The following is a 19,885-nucleotide window of genomic DNA, read 5'->3' as shown; positions in this document are numbered from 1 at the left end:
CCATGCAGTAACAATGAACATTATTAGTACAACTAAACAATCTCCTTTTGGTTTCTTCCCATTGAGGACATGACCAAAGAAGTCACTAATCCGTGAGAAGTCTCAAGCATACAAGGAATAACAACCTTAGGGTCTGCATTGCTTGATTCTTGCCTGAAGAGCCTCACACTATCCAAAACTCTATATCTACATTTCTAAAACTGTAAAGTGACATCACAGTTGGTTGCACCTTTGGGGTTCGTGGTTCGGAAGTGAGCCTGGCTATTGGGGTGAGGCATCAGCTTACTTCAGAAGCGCGAAGCCCACGGTTGAAATCATGTGTCTACTTCACCTCAATTCAGAACTTACACAGGCATCTCTGGATGATACCAGCCTGTCAAGAGACTCTTCTAAGGTGATAAGATCCTGACCTGGTAAACACCAAGTTCTTCACCATTTCATAAACATACACACGCCTTATTTAACTTATATGTTGCATCTTACAGCAGTTTAGTGATGGCCACCATGTTGAAATTGCTGCTCCATGGATGCTGCAGATTTGCTCGTAGGATCGGATGGCTCGACAGCGCATGTAGTTGCTCCATCCGTAAAGGCTGACATCGTAGAGGCAGGAGACATAGAAAGGGTCAGGACTCTCATACCAGCGGCAATCAGCAAAGGGTCCAGAAGTATTGGTGAGGACCCCGCAGAGATCCCTCGCTTCTTGGGAGCTATTGCTCGATGACCAGTCTGGTCCTTTCGTCTGATTGCTGCACCTGGGTCGAGCAAAAATGGAGACATTACAGAGGGTCAGTGGACAGTTGGATGTGGGGGTACCCCTATAATAAGCAGCATTGGTTCAGGTCTTGAGCGGGGTCTACTGCACACTTTACTGAGGATGTAACTCATAAAAGTGCATGCATAGGGATGTGGAATGTGAAGCAGCAATGGACAATATGTACCCAGAGTATAGAAGGCATAGTTGATCTATATGGCACATGGGCCACTTTCTTGTGCTCCAGGAATCCATAGAAAACATGGGCTGTGCCTAACCTAACTCTCTGTTGAAGACAGAGGACCTTCAGTTTCACAGTAATGTGCAAAATGTAATCTGGTTCAGCAGAATCTTATCGATGCAGTGAATGTGTAGTCTAATGATTTGTGACGTACCATGTATGTTTGTCAATCCCGTGTTGTTTAGAGTCTGAGAACAAGGGATCATGGCTGCCTGCAACCGCTATGTGCTGATGCAGGGCCCTCTAACAAACAGGGGAGATGCTCCAGTTCATCCTCTATAGATGGCTGCGCAGCTCCTGTGTGTACCCAGAGCTGTCTCTGTGCTGATGGAGAGCCCTCTTGTGGCCATGGGTAGATGCTTAAGACCATGCTCTATGGATGGCTGCGCAGCTCCTGTGTGTACCCAGAGCTGTCTCTGTGCTGATGGAGAGCCCTCTTGTGGCCATGGGTAGATGCTTAAGACCATGCTCTATAGATGGCTGCGCAGCTCCTGTGTGTACCCAGAGCTGTCTCTGTGCTGATGGAGAGCCCTCTCGTGGCCATGGGTAGATGCTTAAGACCATGCTCTATGGATGGCTGCACAGCTCCTGTGTGTACCCAGAGCTGTCTCTGTGCTGATGGAGAGCCCTCTCGTGGCCATGGGTAGATGCTTAAGACCATGCTCTATGGATGGCTGCACAGCTCCTGTGTGTACCCAGAGCTGTCTCTGTGCTGATGGAGAGCCCTCTAGTGGCCATGGGTAGCTGCTTAAGACCGTGCTCTATGGATGGCTGCACAGCTCCTGTGTGTACCCTGAGCTGTCTCTGTGCTGATGGAGAGCCCTCTCGTGGCCATGGGTAGATGCTTAAGACCATGCTCTATGGTTGGCTGCACAGCTTCTGTATGTACCCTGAGCTGTCTCTGTGCTGATGTAGAGCCTCTAGTGACCATGGGTAGATGCTTAAGACCATGCTCTATGGATGGCTGCACAGCTCCTGTATGTACCCAGAGCTGTCTCTGTGCTGATGGAGAGCCCTCTCGTGGCCATGGGTAGATGCTTAAGACCATGCTCTATGGTTGGCTGCGCAGCTCCTGTGTGTACCCTGAGCTGTCCCTTTACTTGCTTTAAGATGCTGCCTGTATCAAGTACAGGCAATGGCTGCTTCTGCATCCCCCAAGGATATTCCTTGTATGTCACATATACTGACTCGTGCCCATGACTTCCTCTCCTCTCCCTCCCTGGGACAGGAGAGTCCCGTGAATCTATACTTTGGCTCCGGGTCACTATACTCCTTTGCCTGTGATTACACAGATGCTCGGCCCTGATTTAGGGTTCGGCGGATGGGTTACTCCTTCAAACACGTGAACGATCTCAAGTCCAACGTGTTACAAGCGGGTTATATCCAATGACACTTGTAATACGGCAGACAGGATGTCTGTCAGTTTTGTGATGGTGTAACCCGTCCGCCTGCCCCCAATGAAAGCTGCGGACTGTCTGAAATCATCTACCAGGATTGGCTGCCGGTCCATCTCCGCGCCCTTTCAGGGGGGCTTTAAATGAACCTCTTCCGTGACTGACTGTAGCCAATGCATTCCGTTGACTCCTGCGCTCGCTCATCCATGGGTGGATCGATGGAGACTCCTATAGTCAGGAAGAAACAATAATAAACTAGTGGGGGGAGGAGCTTCGCGGGCAACCAAGATGGCCGCGTAAGCTCGGAGCTCCGCGGACCCTCCGATCCTCCTCATATATCCTGTCTGAAATCCTGATCCACGTGGGTGGATTATTCTTGCTGATGGTCTACTGAGACGGGAGCTGCCTTCCGCCTTCGAATCGGTGGTTCCTACGCAGAGCTACGTCGAATGGAACTCCGTGCCAGGGCTGTGCCATTGTCTCTCCGGTCTCCGCCACTCCGCACGATTTGACTGCGTAGTGGCTGTCTGCTGTTCCTAATGGCGAAGTGCTGGTGCCTATAGAGGGTTCTACCATCGAACTGATCTAACTGCCTAGCTCGGATTCTCTACTTGGCTCGCTGGGCTCGGACTTGGCTGGTGTAGCCTTTGTCCTCATCGGAACCAACATGGCGGGCAGAGGGGACCCCGACAAGACGTCGAACAAAGGCGTCCGCGGAAGAAATCAGTCGCAACAGAGTAAAATTGAGCGGTATGTCCAGCCGAGGACGCCGCCTGCCACAGGGTCTTCTGCCAAGAGCCTTCCAGCTTCAAGCTCACCTGATGACTCCGAGCCTACCCTGAGCGACATCATGGGTGCCATTACTAGTTTCAGAGCTGACATGCAGCAGCAACATGAGACCTTAACTCACAAGGTGGACACTATGGCTGTTGATCTTACTCTCATTAGAGCCGACTTGGGCAAGACTAATGATCGAGTGAAGTCATTGGACATTAAGACTTCCAGCCTAACGGCCGACGTCTCGGAGCTGCAGACCGAGGTCCGGAACCTGCGGATGACTGCGGACCAATTCTCGAAGAGACTGGAGGACTTTGAGGGACGTGCCAGGCGACAGAACGTCCGCATAGTCGGTGTTCCGGAGGGATCGGAGGAAGCGACTACGGACCTCTTTGTGGAGGACTTGATCAAGAACCATTTAGCACCGTCTGGTCTCAGTGACTTTTTCTCAGTGGAACGTGCCCATCGGGTGCCGGGCGGCCCGCCGAAAACGGGCATGGCGCCTAGACCCATCGTAGCACGGCTTCTCAACTTTCGGGATCGAGACGCGATCCTGCAGGCATCCAGACGACATGGGCCGCTTAAGTACCAGAACGCTGAACTACACTTTTACCCGGACTTTACCAGCACTGTTCAACGACAACGCCAGAGCTACGCGGGCGTAAAGCGGCGCCTGCAAGACACGGGGTACAAATACTCTATGATGTTCCCTGCCAGACTCCGGGTTGAACATGAGGGCCGTGCCCTGTTCTTTGACTTCGCTGAGAATGTGAGTGAATGGTTGGACACTCTGTCGCCGCGTCGAGACACTCGAGATGAACATGAAGGAGGTGCAGCTGGTGGCTTGGATCCGTGAGACTTGGCTATAAGGTGTACTACAGGCGGATGGTGACCCCGCTTCATGAGACTGTCGGTACTATTATTCAGGGACCCTGTTGACTTTCCTGTTATTTCATGGAGGGTGGCGGGAGGTGTTCGCGGAGATTCCTTTCTCCTCTGGGTCTTCTTGTAGAGTAGTTTATGGGGCGACAGGCACACTGCTGGTTGGGGGGGCTTTTTAGTCTGATGCAGGGGTGCAGGGTGGGGGGTTCGTTTGTACAGGTTTATTTGTTTGTTTGTTCTTTCTCTCTTCTTTCCTCTAGGCAATGGGTCATGATTACTGTTGTTTTTCACTTGTTGGTTGGGCTGGCTGGGGTTGGATGGGTCGGATTGTGGGACAATGGGGGGTAGGAAACTAAAAGTGATCAGTTGGAATGTTAACGGGTTGGGTGATCGTGTTAAGAGAGGGGTGGTGATACAACTGCTTAAAAGACATATGCCCGATATTGTACTCCTGCAAGAGACGCATTTGATTGGAAACTCTTGCAAGGCTCTTAACCGTAAAGGCTACAAGATGGTGGCCCACTCTGGGTTCTCCTCGGGTTCCCGGGGGGCGGGAATCCTGGTGCGTGCGTCTCTTCCCCTTGCGATAGACGCCACTGTGATTGATGAGAGGGGACGCTACGCTGCAGTGGCGGGGAGATGGGAAGGGCGTTCCCTCACGCTACTTTCGGTTTATGTTCCCCCCGGCCTACAATCCAGTACTTTTCAGGACCTTGGTGGCGCCATTTTGTCCTTGCCTGATGGTCTTTTGGTAGTGGGGGGTGACTTCAACTCAGTCTGCTCTGGCTCCCTGGACCGCCAACCGCCGAGGGATCTCCGCAGTTCCCAACTGTGGTTGCCTTCCTTTATTGACTCGATGGGTTTGGTGGACAGCTGGCGACTATTACATCCTACGCTCCGCCATTTCTCCTTTCTTTCGGGTGCCCATGGTAGTCTCTCCCGTATAGACTACGTTTTTACCTTAGCTGCGCATGCATCTGCCGTTTCCGAGGCCCGTTTTTTGGCGCGGGTATTTCCGACCATTCCCCGTTGTGGGTCTCGTTTGATTTCAATATCGTCCTGTCTGACCGACCGGTGGCGGTTAACCCATGGTACTTCCGTAATTTCAAGACATGTGCGCTCCTTGCTAAGGCCATCGATCTCTACTTCTCGGAGAATGTGGGTTCGGTTGGCTCGTCTATTACGTTGTGGGAGGCATTCAAGACTGTGCTACGGGGGGAGGCTCTTGCTCTCATTGCGGAGGCCAGGCGAATCAGGGATGCCGACCTCGCCCGCATTGAAGACGAGGTTTTGCGCCTCGAGTCCCGACTGGGACCTGAGCCCGACCCTTCTCTTTTGCATGCCCTCTCCCTTAAACAGACGGAATACCATGATCTCGCCACGAATGCAGCCCTTGCCCTGGCTAAGGAACAACAAGGTCGTATTTACGACGTCGGGGATAAAGCTGGGAAGCTGCTGGCTTGGCTGGACAGGCGCGAGATGGCTAGCCGCGTGGTGCCTGAGATTTTGGGCGACGATGGGGTTGCCGTCACGGACCCAAGTGCTATTGCCGAGTCTTTTGCTGATTACTTCCGGGGGGTCTACACTTCCACCTCAGATCGCTCCGAGGCTGACTCGGCTGCGTTCCTCTCAACGATTGACCTTCCCTGTCTTTCTGAAGAGGACCGTGCTGACCTGGATCGAGACATATCCGCTGATGAGATCGCCTTGGCGATCCGTGCATTGCGATCGGGTAAAGCGACTGGCCCCAACGGTATTCCGGTCGAGTTATACAAGATTCGACCGGATGTGGTCTCCACGCACTTGCGGACCATGTTTCTGAAGGCACTTGATGAGGGCCTCCTCCCCTTGGATCAGAGGCTGGCCACCATTGTGGTTATTCACAAAGAGGGGAAACCGAGAGATGTGTGCCGCTCCTATCGCCCTATCTCTCTCCTGAATGTGGAGCCTAAGGTCCTAGCCAAACTGCTTGCTAACCGTTTGGTAGGAATCATCGGTGATTTGGTGCACCCGGACCAGTCGGGTTTCATTCCCCACGGTAATACTGCCCTTAACCTACGTCGGCTCCATGGTGTTATGGCCAGAGCTCATACCCTTGAAGAACCGGCGGTGCTCGCCTCCCTTGATGCCACGATGGCTTTTGACTCTCTTGAGTGGAGTTATCTCTGGGCGGTGCTGGTAAAGCTTGGATTTGGCCCAGTCTTCGTGAGTTGGGTGCAACTCCTTTACGCCTCTCCGCTGGCTAACGTCACGGTCAACGGCCGAGTTTCGGCATCCTTTGCCCTTCATCGTGGTACTAGGCAGGGCTGCCCCCTGTCGCCTCTCCTGTTTGCCCTGGCTCTTGAACCGCTCGCGGCCATGCTACGTACGCACCCGGACCTACATGGCATAACTTGGGCCCCAGGGTTTGAGGATAGGATTTCATTGTACGCGGATGACATTCTGCTATACCTTACTTCTCCCTGCAAGTCGCTTATAGTGGCATGCGACGTGCTCAGGCTCTTTGGACGTCATTCTGGCCTTGTCATCAATTGGGCCAAGTCTTCTCTTTACATTCTTAAAGGGGACACACCGCGCCTCCCCAGAGGCTGCAATATCCAGATGGCCGGGCAGGGCTTCAAGTACCTGGGAATATACATTTCCGGTAGCTCCAAGGCGAGATATGACCACAACCTGCTCCCCCCTCTCCAGCGGCTGCGGAGAGACGTGGATAGCTGGCGGAAGCTCCCGCTCTCTCTTCTGGGCCGGGCAGCATTGTTCAAAATGATGTCCTTGCCCAGATTCCTGTATGCATTGCAAAACACTCAGGACCCTGTTCCGGCTCGCTATTTCCGTGAGATTGAGGGTTTACAACGGGCCTTGCTCTGGGACGGTCGGCCCCGTGTCGCCATCCAGAAGCTCACGTTACCGTGGTATGACGGTGGCATAGCCCTACCAGATGTACGCCGGTACTATTGGTCCTCTCAACTCACAGCTATTAACCACGGATTGTATGGCCCTGTTGATAGCCCAGGCTACGCAATGGACAGGTGGCTCTTACGCGGTGGCAACTACTACCGCGCTCTGTATTCTAGGTCCTTTGATCGGCGCCTGTCCGGCCCGACCAAGACAACGGTTCATATTTGGCGGTCGATCACTAAAGCACAGGGTTGGCAGGGCAGACTGACTAGATTCACCCCGCTGTACGATTCGGATATCTTGGGCAGGCTATGGCACACCAAGGGCTTCGACAAGTGGGATCTCATAGGCATCTCCAGAGTGAACGACATGGTCATTAAGGGCGAGGTCAAGACTTTTCCTCAACTGCAGGCTGAATACCATTTGGGCGCTGCGGAGTTTTTCCGCTACGCCCAGTTGAGACACGCGTTGCTCTCTGCCAAGCCGACGGAGGGAGAGATCCCCGAAAGCTCCTCCTTGGAGGACAGGATACTGGATGGCCATATGCCTGACAGCGCTATTTCCCTGTCGTATAAGAAATTGATTAATGTTCGAACTGATCTCCTCCTTCGCTTGCGAGACCAATGGACGGCAGATGGCCTGGAGCTTGACGATGAGGACTGGCAGAGTGCAGTGTCCTCCCTTAAGGAGGTCGCTATTTCCTCGCGTCTCCGCCTGGTGCAATTTAAAATCCTTCACCGGGTGTATGTTACCGGCCCTCGGCTTTTTCATATGGGCTTCTCGCCGGATGGCCTTTGTCGTCGAGGTTGTGGTGCTCTCGCTACCTTTTTACATATTCTTTGGGAGTGCCCTGTTATTGCCCCCTACTGGGCGGGAGTGCACCGTATTATGGGTGAGGTGACTGGTGTAGTGTTGGCTGCGGAGGCGCGGAGGTGTCTCCTTAACGTTTGGGAACCGACTGATCACAACACCGCGCAGACTTGCTGGGTGACATTGGGCAATATGGTTGCCAAACGTTATATTGCTCAAAAGTGGGGTTCTGCTACAGCCCCCCTGGTGGTACAATGGAAAGCCAACATGGATTGGTGCATGTTCCGAGAGAAGAAGGTCTATGTAGCCAGGGGAAGGCCCCAGACATGGAATAAAGTGTGGGGGGCATGGAATGAGTACAGGGGGGATGTGTGCTTGCCACCGGAACCTGTCACCCTAGACGAGCACTCATCACCGTAGCCTGTGACACCAACTGTTTTCTACTGTTTACATTTCTCCTGTCTTTTCTTCCCCCCCCTTCACCATCCTTCCATTCATTCTTTTATCGATTCTTTACCCGACCTTCTCCGCCCTTTGCCGACTCCTTGATGACTCTATTGCTCCATTGCCTCTTTCTCGCGCCTTCAGGCGTTTCCTTTCTTGGTTTAGTTCTCTTACTTAAAAAATAAAAAACAACCTTCAAAGTACTGCTGTAAATAACCTTGCACTTTTCTCTCCTGATATCATGCTGCCTTGCCTCCGGGATGTTAGGCTGAATAGCTGTGTGCTCTTTTATAATAAAGGTTTTAAAAATTTAAAAAAAAAAAAAAAATAATAAACTAGTGTTTGAGTCAAGGGTTTTGTCTCCAACACATTGTTGTCTCCCATGTCCAGACACAGTCACCTAATACAATATGCAAGCGCCATTCTGGACACTCACCGATGACGCCAAAACACTTCCCATGCAGGCCACCCTGCAATGTACAACCCTCTTCGAATCGAGCACTCCTCCGTGGTGTACAATAGTGACCATCTGCTATTGCACTTCAATGAATCACAAGGAAATGATGCACTATATAAATACTACTATAAGGCAGGTGTGGAACACCATGCCTCTGGGAGAGCTTCTGGGATCTGGCACGATTAGATCCTTAGATTCGTGCTCCAAAAACGACCCCTTTGTCCCTTAACCTTGGCTTTCTTGAAGGCAGCTCAGGGGGCAGTTAGGATACAATAGAGCCATGCAGGCCTTTGCAATGCCTGCATCAGCAGACCTGCCATATCTGGAATCAAGGATTGTAACACCCTCTTAGTCTTCTCCAATAGACAAAAACCTTCCAACCTCCTCAGATACACTCCCCCCTCCTTGGTGACACCAAAGCTGAGGCTGTCAGTGAAGAAGTGAACTTTCAACAAACGTCTATTCTTACTATTCAAGACAAGCCATGGCAACCCTGGCGAGACCACTTGCAAACACTAATGTGACACACACATCCAAAGTGTGCCCAGAAAACTGTGCCTGAATCAAGTATCTGTGGAGCCAAGAAGTATTACTCTACCTAGAGTCGAGGATGCAAAGTTAGATATTGGAAAGAACTGCGACCCCGCATGGAAAACACGTCCCCACAGCAAACACAGCCACTGGAAGCAAGCTACACCAGGCCGATGAGCCCTAATAAGGGCATGACCAATCCTGGGTTGCCATTGTTCCGTTTCAGGGAGGGTCTGGTCTGGCAGTTCGGGCTGGACTGTTCCCACTGGAGAGGGTGATGCCATCCATCACCTTGTTTTTGATGCCTTATGGGTGACAGGTATACCCGGACATGGTTCTTGTGCTCACTATGCCAACAGAACCAAGTTATACCCAGAGGGGGGGGCGCAAGTTATTACTCACTTTATGGGATGAATTAGTTACTAGCACTAATAATAGCTGGTGAATTTTAATAGTCTTTTCAGTGAAATGTTGACCTAACTATACATTGCTTGAACCTTTGTTTTTTTCAGTGAATTTCTAGAGTTTTCTAATGCAAAGTAATATTTTATTACCATAAGGAACATCAACTGCATGTGGCGCAGGACCTTCTGCCATCCACAGCGTGCAGTTGGTCTCGCAGGTCCTGGCAGCACTCATACAGACTTCCTGACTTTGCAAATCAGTCACAACACCAAAATATTAAAAGTGAGCTTACTGGTTTTATCAAGGGGTGATATAAGTATATACAAAGCAGATGTCTCATCCTTCTTCTAAAATCACCCCAAAAAAATCCCCCAAATATTTTTCATCAAATGTATATTTCCGACAATTCATACAAGTTATTCACACGATGCATTCTTCATCATAGTGAGTATTATGAAGATTTTTATTAAAGTTTTAATACAAAGACAAAATAAACATGTCTGTGAGTCTTTATTTTTAAAGAGCTGAAAAATGTTTAAAGAGTCAGAGATATGTTGTTTTGAGTGCCCTTCGAACACAACTGTCCGGATGTACAAATATGTTTTAACCTTAATTTCTCAAAAACGAAGGATTTTCACCAAATCACAAAAACCATGCTTTGTGGCCAAGACCTAGCTCCGTGACACATTTTGTATAATTCAGTTCACCTGTATTGGCTGCAGAGCTGTTAAAAAGGGAAGTTTCATGGGGATTTCGCAAAAAAGAGTACTTCATCATAAAATCATCTTAAATGTATTTATTTTCTTTTTAGGGGGAAGCCCCTTTATATCCCCTGATTTTTAAACCCCTCTACCTTTTTCACCTCAGAGATGAGCCCTTTTTAGGTCGAGCATCAGCGCGCATGCACTGTCTGCAAGACCTGCTGTAATCACTCTACGGAGGGTAATCTCACCTGCTGCTTGCAATTGGTTCACTCCTGCGTCCCTTTTGTTTCCCGGCCCCTTATTGGTTAGGGCTCAAATACATCACTTTCGGTTTTAGACAAAGGCACCGGCCAACTACAGTGTCCATACACTGGTAAGTGCTGTGTGTTCTTTGGGGACTACTTGTTTACTTAATTTCACACTAGTGTTCTTTGTCCTGTTTGTTCCCTGCGCTGTTTATTTTTTCTCCACGGCCCACTGGGCTGCATGCATAACTTATATGTATTTGAGCGCTGCCCTTTATATTTAGTATGCACCTGCTTTTATTTTTATTTTTGTATGTGCAAACCGAAATTGTATGCATTTGGGCACCACGGTTTACATTTAGCACGGAACACACTTTTTAATTTTTTTGGTGAGCACATATGCTAGCATGCAGCTCCCTCTCTGTCAAATCAATTGTGCTCCGCTTTCAGCATGCAAGGGCATTTTCAATGCTCTCACTTGCTGAAAGTGAGCACAGTTTGCTATGCATTGTCGGGAAGAAAAAAGCTCCTCCCAGGCCATAGCAAACAGCGATATCCCTGGGGTAGGCACCAAGGGGCATGGCAGGAGCCGGCCCAGGGGAGGGGCGGCGCCCAGGGCCATCTTTGGCAGAGTGGGGGCATGAGGCACCCCTCCAACCTTCACTTTAGCCTCGGGAGGTGGTGGTCCCCTGGGTCGTCCTCTGCTATGTACCCCCTTCATTATATGGTTTGAGCCCCGGGGAGGTGGTGCTATGGGGTGGGGGACTTCACAGGCCCCTGAATTTCTCTGTTAAGTGCCCCAGGGAGGTGTAAGTCCCATACAGCCCCCCATTAATGCAAAGAAAAGGCCCCGGCGAGGTTGTGGTCCCCAGGACTGTGTAGTGTTTGCACTCCTCTCCCGCATTATTAAAATTTAAATTCCCGGGAACATGGTAGCCCAAGGCTGCTGGCGGGTCCCCCGCTTTGTTCATACATTAGCCCCGGGGAGGGGGTGGTCCAGGGGCTGCGGGGCAGCAACAGCCCAAAAGGCTGAACGGATTTCTGTAGTATTTAAGCAATTAAGGCACAATATAATTGTAATGCTCCAGAGGATCCATGGGGCCAACCGAGGTCATGGTGAGATGTGATTGGCTGCCACCATATCAACCAAGATACAGTGACAGTCATATTAGGACTGGGGGGGTCAGTCCTGAGTCCTACATAAAGGTTAGAAAACAACATTGCTATCAGCGCCGGGACGCCTCTACGCTGAGGCAGCTGTGCGCTATATAAGAATATTTAACATAGCATAACATAACATAAGGTGGCAGGGAAGGGATACCCTGATCTCCTAGGCCTGGTAGTTGGATCCTTTAGAGTCTTTCCTGCCCCAGGTGTGTCACAGAGAACAAGAAAGTTTACAGGAGCCATGGGGTGTGGTGACACGGATGCAGAGGGATGCCCATGTCAGTGTCATGCCACAGTGTCATGTGTTTAATACTGATGTTCCAACATACCGTATCTATAACTACCAACATATCCTCGGAGTAGAGTAGATGTGGGGTTAAGAATAGTAAATCTATACATCCCTATGGCTGCTTACCTTCAGCCATGGGTACCGTCATGGTGAGTAGATGTGGAGATAAGAGTCGAGTAGACGTGCAGTAAAGAATAGTAAATGTATACTTCCCTCGCAGCATAGGTATCATCAAGATTAGGAGATGTGGAGTTAAGAATCGTAAATCTACAAGACATCATGGATACAATATTTAGAGGCCGACATAAAAAGCAGAATATTGCGGCCTACATTCCCCAAGTCCAGTAGTACAACACTGCGACTGAGAGATGGAAGGCGACTGCTTCTCTCCCCGTTACCCTACTTAGAGCTCATTCCCAATGTTGCACTGGCACTGGGGACGTTGTGTCACTGATCTGACAACATGCAACTCGACATATGGATTCTACAATATATCAAAGCGTGTGAATGTTCTACTCACTCTGCTGAGCTGGATTCTGACGTCCATGAGTTTCCGAACTCCTGATCGCTTGTGGCAAGGGTCCCATCTGGCAGCACCTTATCATCAGTGGCGTTTCCATTGAAGTTGCCACACAAGCCACATAGTTGGTTCTCATATCGAGGTCCAACTCTAATGATCAGGGTATTACTCCCATCATAGCGTATTTCAGTATCATTCCACAGTGTCACTCGCACATCCTGCCACTCATCGTCATAAGTGACTTGCGCTGTGGATTGGATGCTCGCGGGCAGCGATACCTCGGTCCCATTAACCTGAAAGAGATAAGGATGCGATGTTCAGTTATGATCTGTCGTCTTCTCTAGTTTAAATGACCATCTGCTATCACCTGCCCGCGCATCTTGTTTCCCTATTTACCTGATCTCTCCCTCTTGTTGCTAGAGTTATCTTAACAACGTATCTGTCCCTATTGCTGCCTCTTTTGCCTGAACTCCCCTTATGTTGCCCCTCAAACTGAACTCCTAGACTTGTTGTCCCCTTGTCCCATTTACCTGCCCTCCCCTCTTGTCGCACTTCTTGCCCCACCTGCTTGTTGCGCTCCTATCATTGTGGTCCAGGGGCAGACCCCAGGGCTGCATAGACACATTAAGTCACTGCCCAGAGAGGAAGCATGTACCTGATCAGCAGTGATCTCAGGAGCCGCCTGAGCCTGTTTTGGAGGCGGGACTAAGTCGAAGATCCACTGAGCTCTGCACTGAGCAAACAAGGAGAAATGACCCACTGATGGCCGGCCATCCAAGGGGGTGTGCCCGATCCCATGGCCATCTACTCAATCCAAGGACTGTAAGGGCCTGAGTCACAAAGGAAAGTTACACTTTTGAGTCAGTTTACACTTTGTATTAAGTTTACTACTTTCGGTATTCACAACTTCCAAGTGCAAACTTGATGCAAAAGTGCCTCCACCCCCAAAGTGATCGGATTGGCTTAGTGTGGGTGACTGATGTTCACCCAACCTCCTCCCCGGCCCTTCCTAATTCCCTTTTACTACCTCCTAGCTCCATCCCTTTAAGAGTAACTCTGCCCTTGTTCCCACCCACTCCTCTGTGCATTCTGAAAGAGGACAGCGCCGCCATGGATTATTTTAAGCAATACTACTAACAACGCAGCAGCCACTGTAAAATGGCGTCACAGCGCCTTAGTTAGCGCTAGGCTGCTGATTGTGTTCCAGCGTAAAGGAAAGGCCGGGAATGCGCTGTATTGCCATAAATAGGGCGCATTCCTGCCCTTTCGTTTGGAGGCGGGGCAGTGCAGCAAGAAGGCTTCCAGTGCTGCCCTACACCAAGAACCCGTACATAAGACCCCTAACACTGAGACCAACTGCAATTCATTGTTACTTGCAGGTCACAAATTGTGGAATAGACTTTTACAACAAAGCAAAAGCAAATATGGCTTAATATTAATTCAACCCTAAACGGATAACTTAAACGTTGATTTCCATTTGCTGAGAACTGGTTCTTTGTTCCCATAGCATCTTTTATCAACAAGTTCTTCTGAAAAAACGTTAAGTAATTCCAGGAGTTACATTTAATATCTGTGTTTTTTTAATACAGGGGTGTATATTTGATTTCCGGGGGTGTATCTTGTACTATCTTAACTAGATTACGCCACTGGCCTCTACCACGGATCATCTTTCTCATCTGTGAAAAGACTACAATGAGGGCTCTCCGTTGATTACCGGTTGCCAGAAGATCCACAGTCAAACTGCTTTGTATCATCCACAAAGCAAACATATGGAACAGGAATGCTCCATCAAATCACCGAATACATTCGCTCCAGATTGTCACCTCGCCTCAAAACTCCACCATAGAAGAAAAAAACAATAGGTGGCCCATCGCTCTCTGTTGAAGCAGCCAAACTATGGAACTCTTTACCCCCAAACATAAGTTCGACGGATAACCATCTTATCTTCAGAAGACTACTCAATAGTTGGCTCTTCCCCACATTACCACCATATTCAAATGTAAATATACAGCATATCCCTGTGAATAAAAGCATATTTTGACTTTATATATGTATCTAGATTTGCATTCCTTTGTATTGGAAGAGGTGGGGTGTAGCTGCCTCCGGACCCCGGGGGCTCACGGTTGGATCCCTGGTGCTGGCGGCAGATAAGCCCAGCACCAAGGGCCTGATTCACAGAATGAACTTAAGACTCAATCCTAAACTTACTACTTTTTTTGGTATTCACAGAATGCACTTACTACTTTTGGCATTCACAGAAGTTAGGATTTTGTCTTAAGTTTGTCTTAAGACAAACTTAAGACAGACTTAAGACAGACTTGAGACAGACTTAAGACAAAATCCTAACTTAAGTCTGTCGTAAGTCTGTTTTAAGTTTGTCTTATGTTTGTCTTAAGTCTGTCTTAAGTTTGTCTTAAGTCTGTCTTAAGTCTGTCTTAAGTTTGTCTTAAGACAAACTTAAGTCAAAATCCTAACTTCTGTGAATACCAAAAGTAGTAAGTGCATTCTGTGAATACCAAAAAAAGTAGTAAGTTTAGGATTGAGTCTTAAGTTCATTCTGTGAATCGGGCCCCAAGTGACTCTGGGCAATAGCTCGCTTATACTTCCCGACGGCCCCTAGCGTCTTGACACCCTCGGGTAATTGTTCACGCTTTACAAATACTGGACATTTACATTTATAATTATGTTAATAAATATATAGATATTCTTTGGGTTTGCTGAACAAATGTACATATTACTTATGGTTATATTATTCTATACCTAACATGTATATATGTCACTGCATATAAATTATCTGATTAGATGCTTATGTTCTCCATTTATTTATCTATCACAATATATTAATCAAATTTGTAGCTACAATTGCTTCACTATTGAAAGATAAGAAACTAAATTTGCTTAAAGTACAGCAAAAGTTGAAAAGTCTGAGTTCAATAAATACAACTGAAATCCTGAAATAGTGCCTATGTTATACATATATACCTTCTATGTACTTATGTATCTATAATTTTTATTACTTTACTCATACAGTAAAACTAAAAAATGCAAAAATAATTGACTCCCTCCAATGTACTGCCCTATATCTCACTCTATACCTCTCCAAATATATCCTCTATTGATCCCAAAACTCAATCTACTAGTCTCTACCATGTACTGTCCTATTTCTCACCATAAACCTCTCTCAGCATATCCTCTACCTCCACTCTCTGAGGCGTCCCCAACTTCATTCGGCTACTTTGATCCCTAAAATACCTCTTTCTAGAATCATCCCTGCTTTATCCCTCCTTGCATCTCATCAAGCCTCATTTTACTCTTTAGATCTCCCAAACTGCCCTTCCCCAACCCTCCCAGCATGTATACCTCCTTAGACTCATCTGAGATTTTTTTTTCCCTAATTCACTTCTCGAGACTCTTCCCCACTCCATCTATTTTTTGCTCATCTCAAACGTCTTCCGAATACTATGATCACCAAATAAACACTTCTGTACCCTTCCTTCTTCTATCTCGTCATTATCCTTTTCAATTAAAGTAACAGACTCACATGGGCACTGCTCAAATAAATTCATATTTCCCTATACCAATTCACCACTAATCCTCGAACAGCAGTTAGCGACAGCTTGTAGGCGATAGCGAGCGGTTTGGGGCCCGCTTTGCATGCCAGCGATATTTATCACTAATGACATGCAAAGTGGGCGTACCCAACCTGTTAGCGACTGAAAGCCGTCGCTAAGCGCGAATATCTCCAAAAGCTAACGCCTGCTCAGACCAGTTTTTAGCCATTATATCCAATGGGAGGTGGATATTATGGCTAAGACCCTATTGGCGTTAATTTTATTTATTTATTTTTTTCAAAAGTTTTATATAGCGCTGGCTAGACCCGGAGGTATCAGAGCGCTTTACATGAGCATCAGATCATAGTTACAGGTTACATCATTACAAAGGTTACATCATTACAAAGGTTACATAGTTTTTAGAGCATGGCCACATAGTTACTTGTAAGGTCAAGATAAACAATAAGCGCAAATACGTAAGGGGAAAAGCAGGCAAGGGGAAAGATTCAGGGGAGGGGGAGTTGGAGCAGGGGAAGTAGTCAGATAATGAAGGCGGGAAAGAGGAGGGGAGGGTGTAAGACACAGCATGGGAAGAGGAGGGGAAGGGCGACGGGGACATAAACAGGTAGACGAGTCAAAGCAACGTCCAAAGTCCAGTCACCTGTGATCCCAGGGGAAGTGGTATCACTTCCCTATCTGTGTTGCGAGAGGCTCCCTTTGCGTACTGGACTCTCTCAGTGGGGTCTCTGAGACCCCAAGGCCTACATACTGGATCCTTCCCCAGTAAGGGGAGAGGGAGTGCTTTGGCAAGGGGTGCCATACCATACCTCAAGTGTGAGTGGCTCCCATGGCGCAGTGGACTCACTCAGCGGGTTCGCTGAGACTCCTGAGAATAAATATTGGATCTTTCCCTAACAAGGGGAAAAGGAGTGCTTAGTCAAAGGGCACAAAGGACAGGGGGGCAGGCAGAGTAGCAGGCAAGGGGAGAGATTCAGGGGAGAGAGGATAGGAGCTAGGGACGAGACAATAAGGAGAGACGAAAAGAAGTCTGTCTAAAGACCGACTGCGTAGGTGACGTCCAAGGAGGGAATCCAGGGTCCCATCTCCCCTATAGCTAAACTAAGTAGCTCCATCGGGCGTCAGACAAAATAGTTCAGTCTCAATACATTGAGAGAGGAGGGAAGGAAAGACATAAATAGAGGGCGGATGCAGTAGGAGACGGCAGGAGAGGCGAAAGGAAGTGCAACAATGTGGTTCAAAAATATATCAGGAAAAGATCAAACAAGTAAACATTATATCAAACAATCAGCAATACATTAGGGGAGGAGAGAGAGGAGGGAGAAAGTAGTGGGGTAGGGGAGGAGGGAAAGTGAGGATAAGGGAAGAGACAACCGTAGAGACGAAAGGAAGTCAGTCTAGAGACCAACTGGGTAGATGACGACCAAGGAGGGAATCCACAGCCCATCTACCCTATAGATCTCAGTCTCAAGTGGCGAGGGAAGAGGTTCACAGGAAAACAGGGTGGGGAGCAAGGGCATGTGAGGGCAAAGGACAAAAGCTGAATTACTGTACCTTACTCTATGTTTAAGTAACACATCCTGTTAAAAAACATTATTTACAAGTTTGGTGGTAACGGCTACGGGAGTGTTAGTCGAGTATGGGTCGGTGAATTAGTTCTAGAAACGATCAAGCAGATATCTTGGTGTTCTGGCCCTTCTCGGGCTTAACTTTAGGCAGGCAAGGCAGCACCGGAACAGTACGAGACCCACCAGCCCGGTCGAGGATCGGGACTCGAGGCAACGTGAGGATCAGGGGCACAACAGGGTATAAGCAGGGCTGGTGACATACCTAACATCAGGCGGTGATTGAGGGGGTCCCACATGCAGCGAGCGTTGCCAGTAGTTGCGGAGTATGCAGTGCACTGTTGGTGTGGCTTGGTGCCTGGCTTGTTAGTCCCACGGCTAACTTGCACTTACCAGGTGATGCGTGAGGGTTGTAGTAGGTCTGTAAGGCTCTATGTGGGAAGACACTTGAGTGCCAGTCATCACCTGAATAGGCCCGCTTCCTTGCGTTTTGAGAGAGGGTGAATACTGCCAGGAGGGGTGAGAACTGTGTGCGAAGTGCAGGAGAAGGTTATTTGCGGGGGTCTTAGCGGGGTCACAGGTGCGACCCGCTCCGAGTTGAGGCGGTAGGTTGATACAGGTACGACGTGGATTACTGGGTAAATGAGGATTACTGGGTCAATGAGCGGCCATGTTGAGGTCAGGCATCATCCATCCCAGGCGCCTCCAGGTCCGGCAATAATGGGAAGGGGATTGCCTTAACGTTGCCTGCCGTTTCAGGGAGAGTCGCTTCTCACCTCTGGCTTGTTGGCGCTGTGTGATATGGTGGCTCAGTTGCTCAACGCTAATTCCGCTGTCTGTCCCAGTCTCCGGGCGCCATTTTGAAGTCAGGCGACACCGGTTGAGGATCGTCCTGTAAGTTGCAGTAGGGTCGGCAATCAGTTCCCCTCCTCCGAGTCACTGGGATCAGGGCCTCATGGGCTAATACCTTCCGGTCCCACTGGGTAGTGGCGCGGGTCCGGGCGTCTGTCTGCACAGGGCTGCCGTGTCCAAAATGGTGGGCTGTCTCTGGTTGACGCTGACTGTGCCCTTCTATGTGTGCATACACGGGTGAGTGTCGAGAATCCCCAATGTCGGGCTGTACCCTTGCTGCCACCTTTGTCCCTGGCTGGTTGGTTCGCAGCACCCGTCTCCGGTGTGCGGCTCCGGTTCGATCTCCTCCAGTCTGCCGTCAGAAGCCGGCGGGTGCCATCTTGCCTCCGAGGCTCGGGTCCCGATATTTCGGTGTTTCGTCAGGAATATGCCTGGTTGTTGAAGGAGTAAGGCACCACAGGGTGTTGTGGACGTTTCTACACCTGGATGCCGGCTCAGTGGTCCATTACGACGCAGGAGAAAGGGCACTGTGCTAGCCCGATCGTGTGAATATCACTGTATTCTTAGCGATATTCGCGCATTTCGCCGCTATTGCCGGATATTTTATCGCTTTAGAGATAAACGTTGCTAATAGCACATTATCTCTGCGATAATATCCGGTGATGCTTGGCGATAAAAAAAAACTAGCTAAGCCCATTTAGCGATAAATATCGCTAGTTGTTGGTAATATGCCCCACTTTTTCCTATCAAGTATTGGATCTTTTCATAGATTCACATGCTTGAAATTGAATAGCGAGAAGTGTGGAATATGTAAATATACATACTCTTGTGGATGGTGAGTAACAGCATAACATATATTTATAAACATCTACAAGCATAATAATAGAACTTGTGTAACCAGAGTACAGTTTTAAAGTATAACAATATATAAATATAGACAAATGTTTACATCCCTTTCACATACCGAGGCTTACCTCAATCAATCAATCAATCAATCACAGCATTTATATAGCGCGCCAATCACCCGGAAGGTCTCAAGGCGCTTGGGGAGGGGGGGTCCGCTACTGCTCGAACAGCAAGGTCTTGAGCTGCTTCCTGAAGGCGAGGTGGTCTTGGGTCAGGCGGAGGTGGGTCGGGAGGGAGTTCCACGTCTTGGCGGCGAGGTAGGAGAAGGATATTCCTCCTGTGGTGGCTCTTCGGATGCGGTGGACGGCGGCGAGGGCGTGGTTGGTTGATCGAAGCTGGCGTGTGGGAGTGTAGAAGTTGAGGCGGCTGTTGAGGTATCTTGGGCCTTGGTTGTGTAGGGCTTTGTGTGCGTGGGTGAGGAGTCGGAACGTGATTCTCTTGTTGACCGGGAGCCAGTGCAGGTCTCTCAGGTGTC

General features: G+C 49.0%; 1 protein-coding gene across 1 annotated transcript in view; it reads right to left on the bottom strand.

Annotated features, from left to right (window-relative positions):
- Positions 1 to 460: 460 nt before the first annotated feature.
- Positions 461 to 19,885, bottom strand: part of LOC147736738 (alpha-tectorin-like) — a 457,896-nt gene continuing 438,471 nt past the window's right edge. Inside the window, exons 12-13 of the mRNA XM_086952687.1 lie at positions 12,519 to 12,811; positions 461 to 755 (exon numbers count right to left, since the gene is read on the bottom strand). Of these exons, the coding sequence (XP_086808813.1) occupies positions 461 to 755; positions 12,519 to 12,811 (588 nt within the window). The remainder of the gene's footprint in view (positions 756 to 12,518; positions 12,812 to 19,885) is intronic.

This window comes from Lissotriton vulgaris, chromosome 1_2 (assembly GCF_964263255.1).
Source record: "Lissotriton vulgaris chromosome 1_2, aLisVul1.2, whole genome shotgun sequence".
NCBI classification, from domain to species: domain Eukaryota; kingdom Metazoa; phylum Chordata; class Amphibia; order Caudata; family Salamandridae; genus Lissotriton; species Lissotriton vulgaris.
The sequence above is the reverse complement of the archived record's forward strand: the minus strand, read 5'-3'. Positions and strand labels throughout refer to the sequence as shown.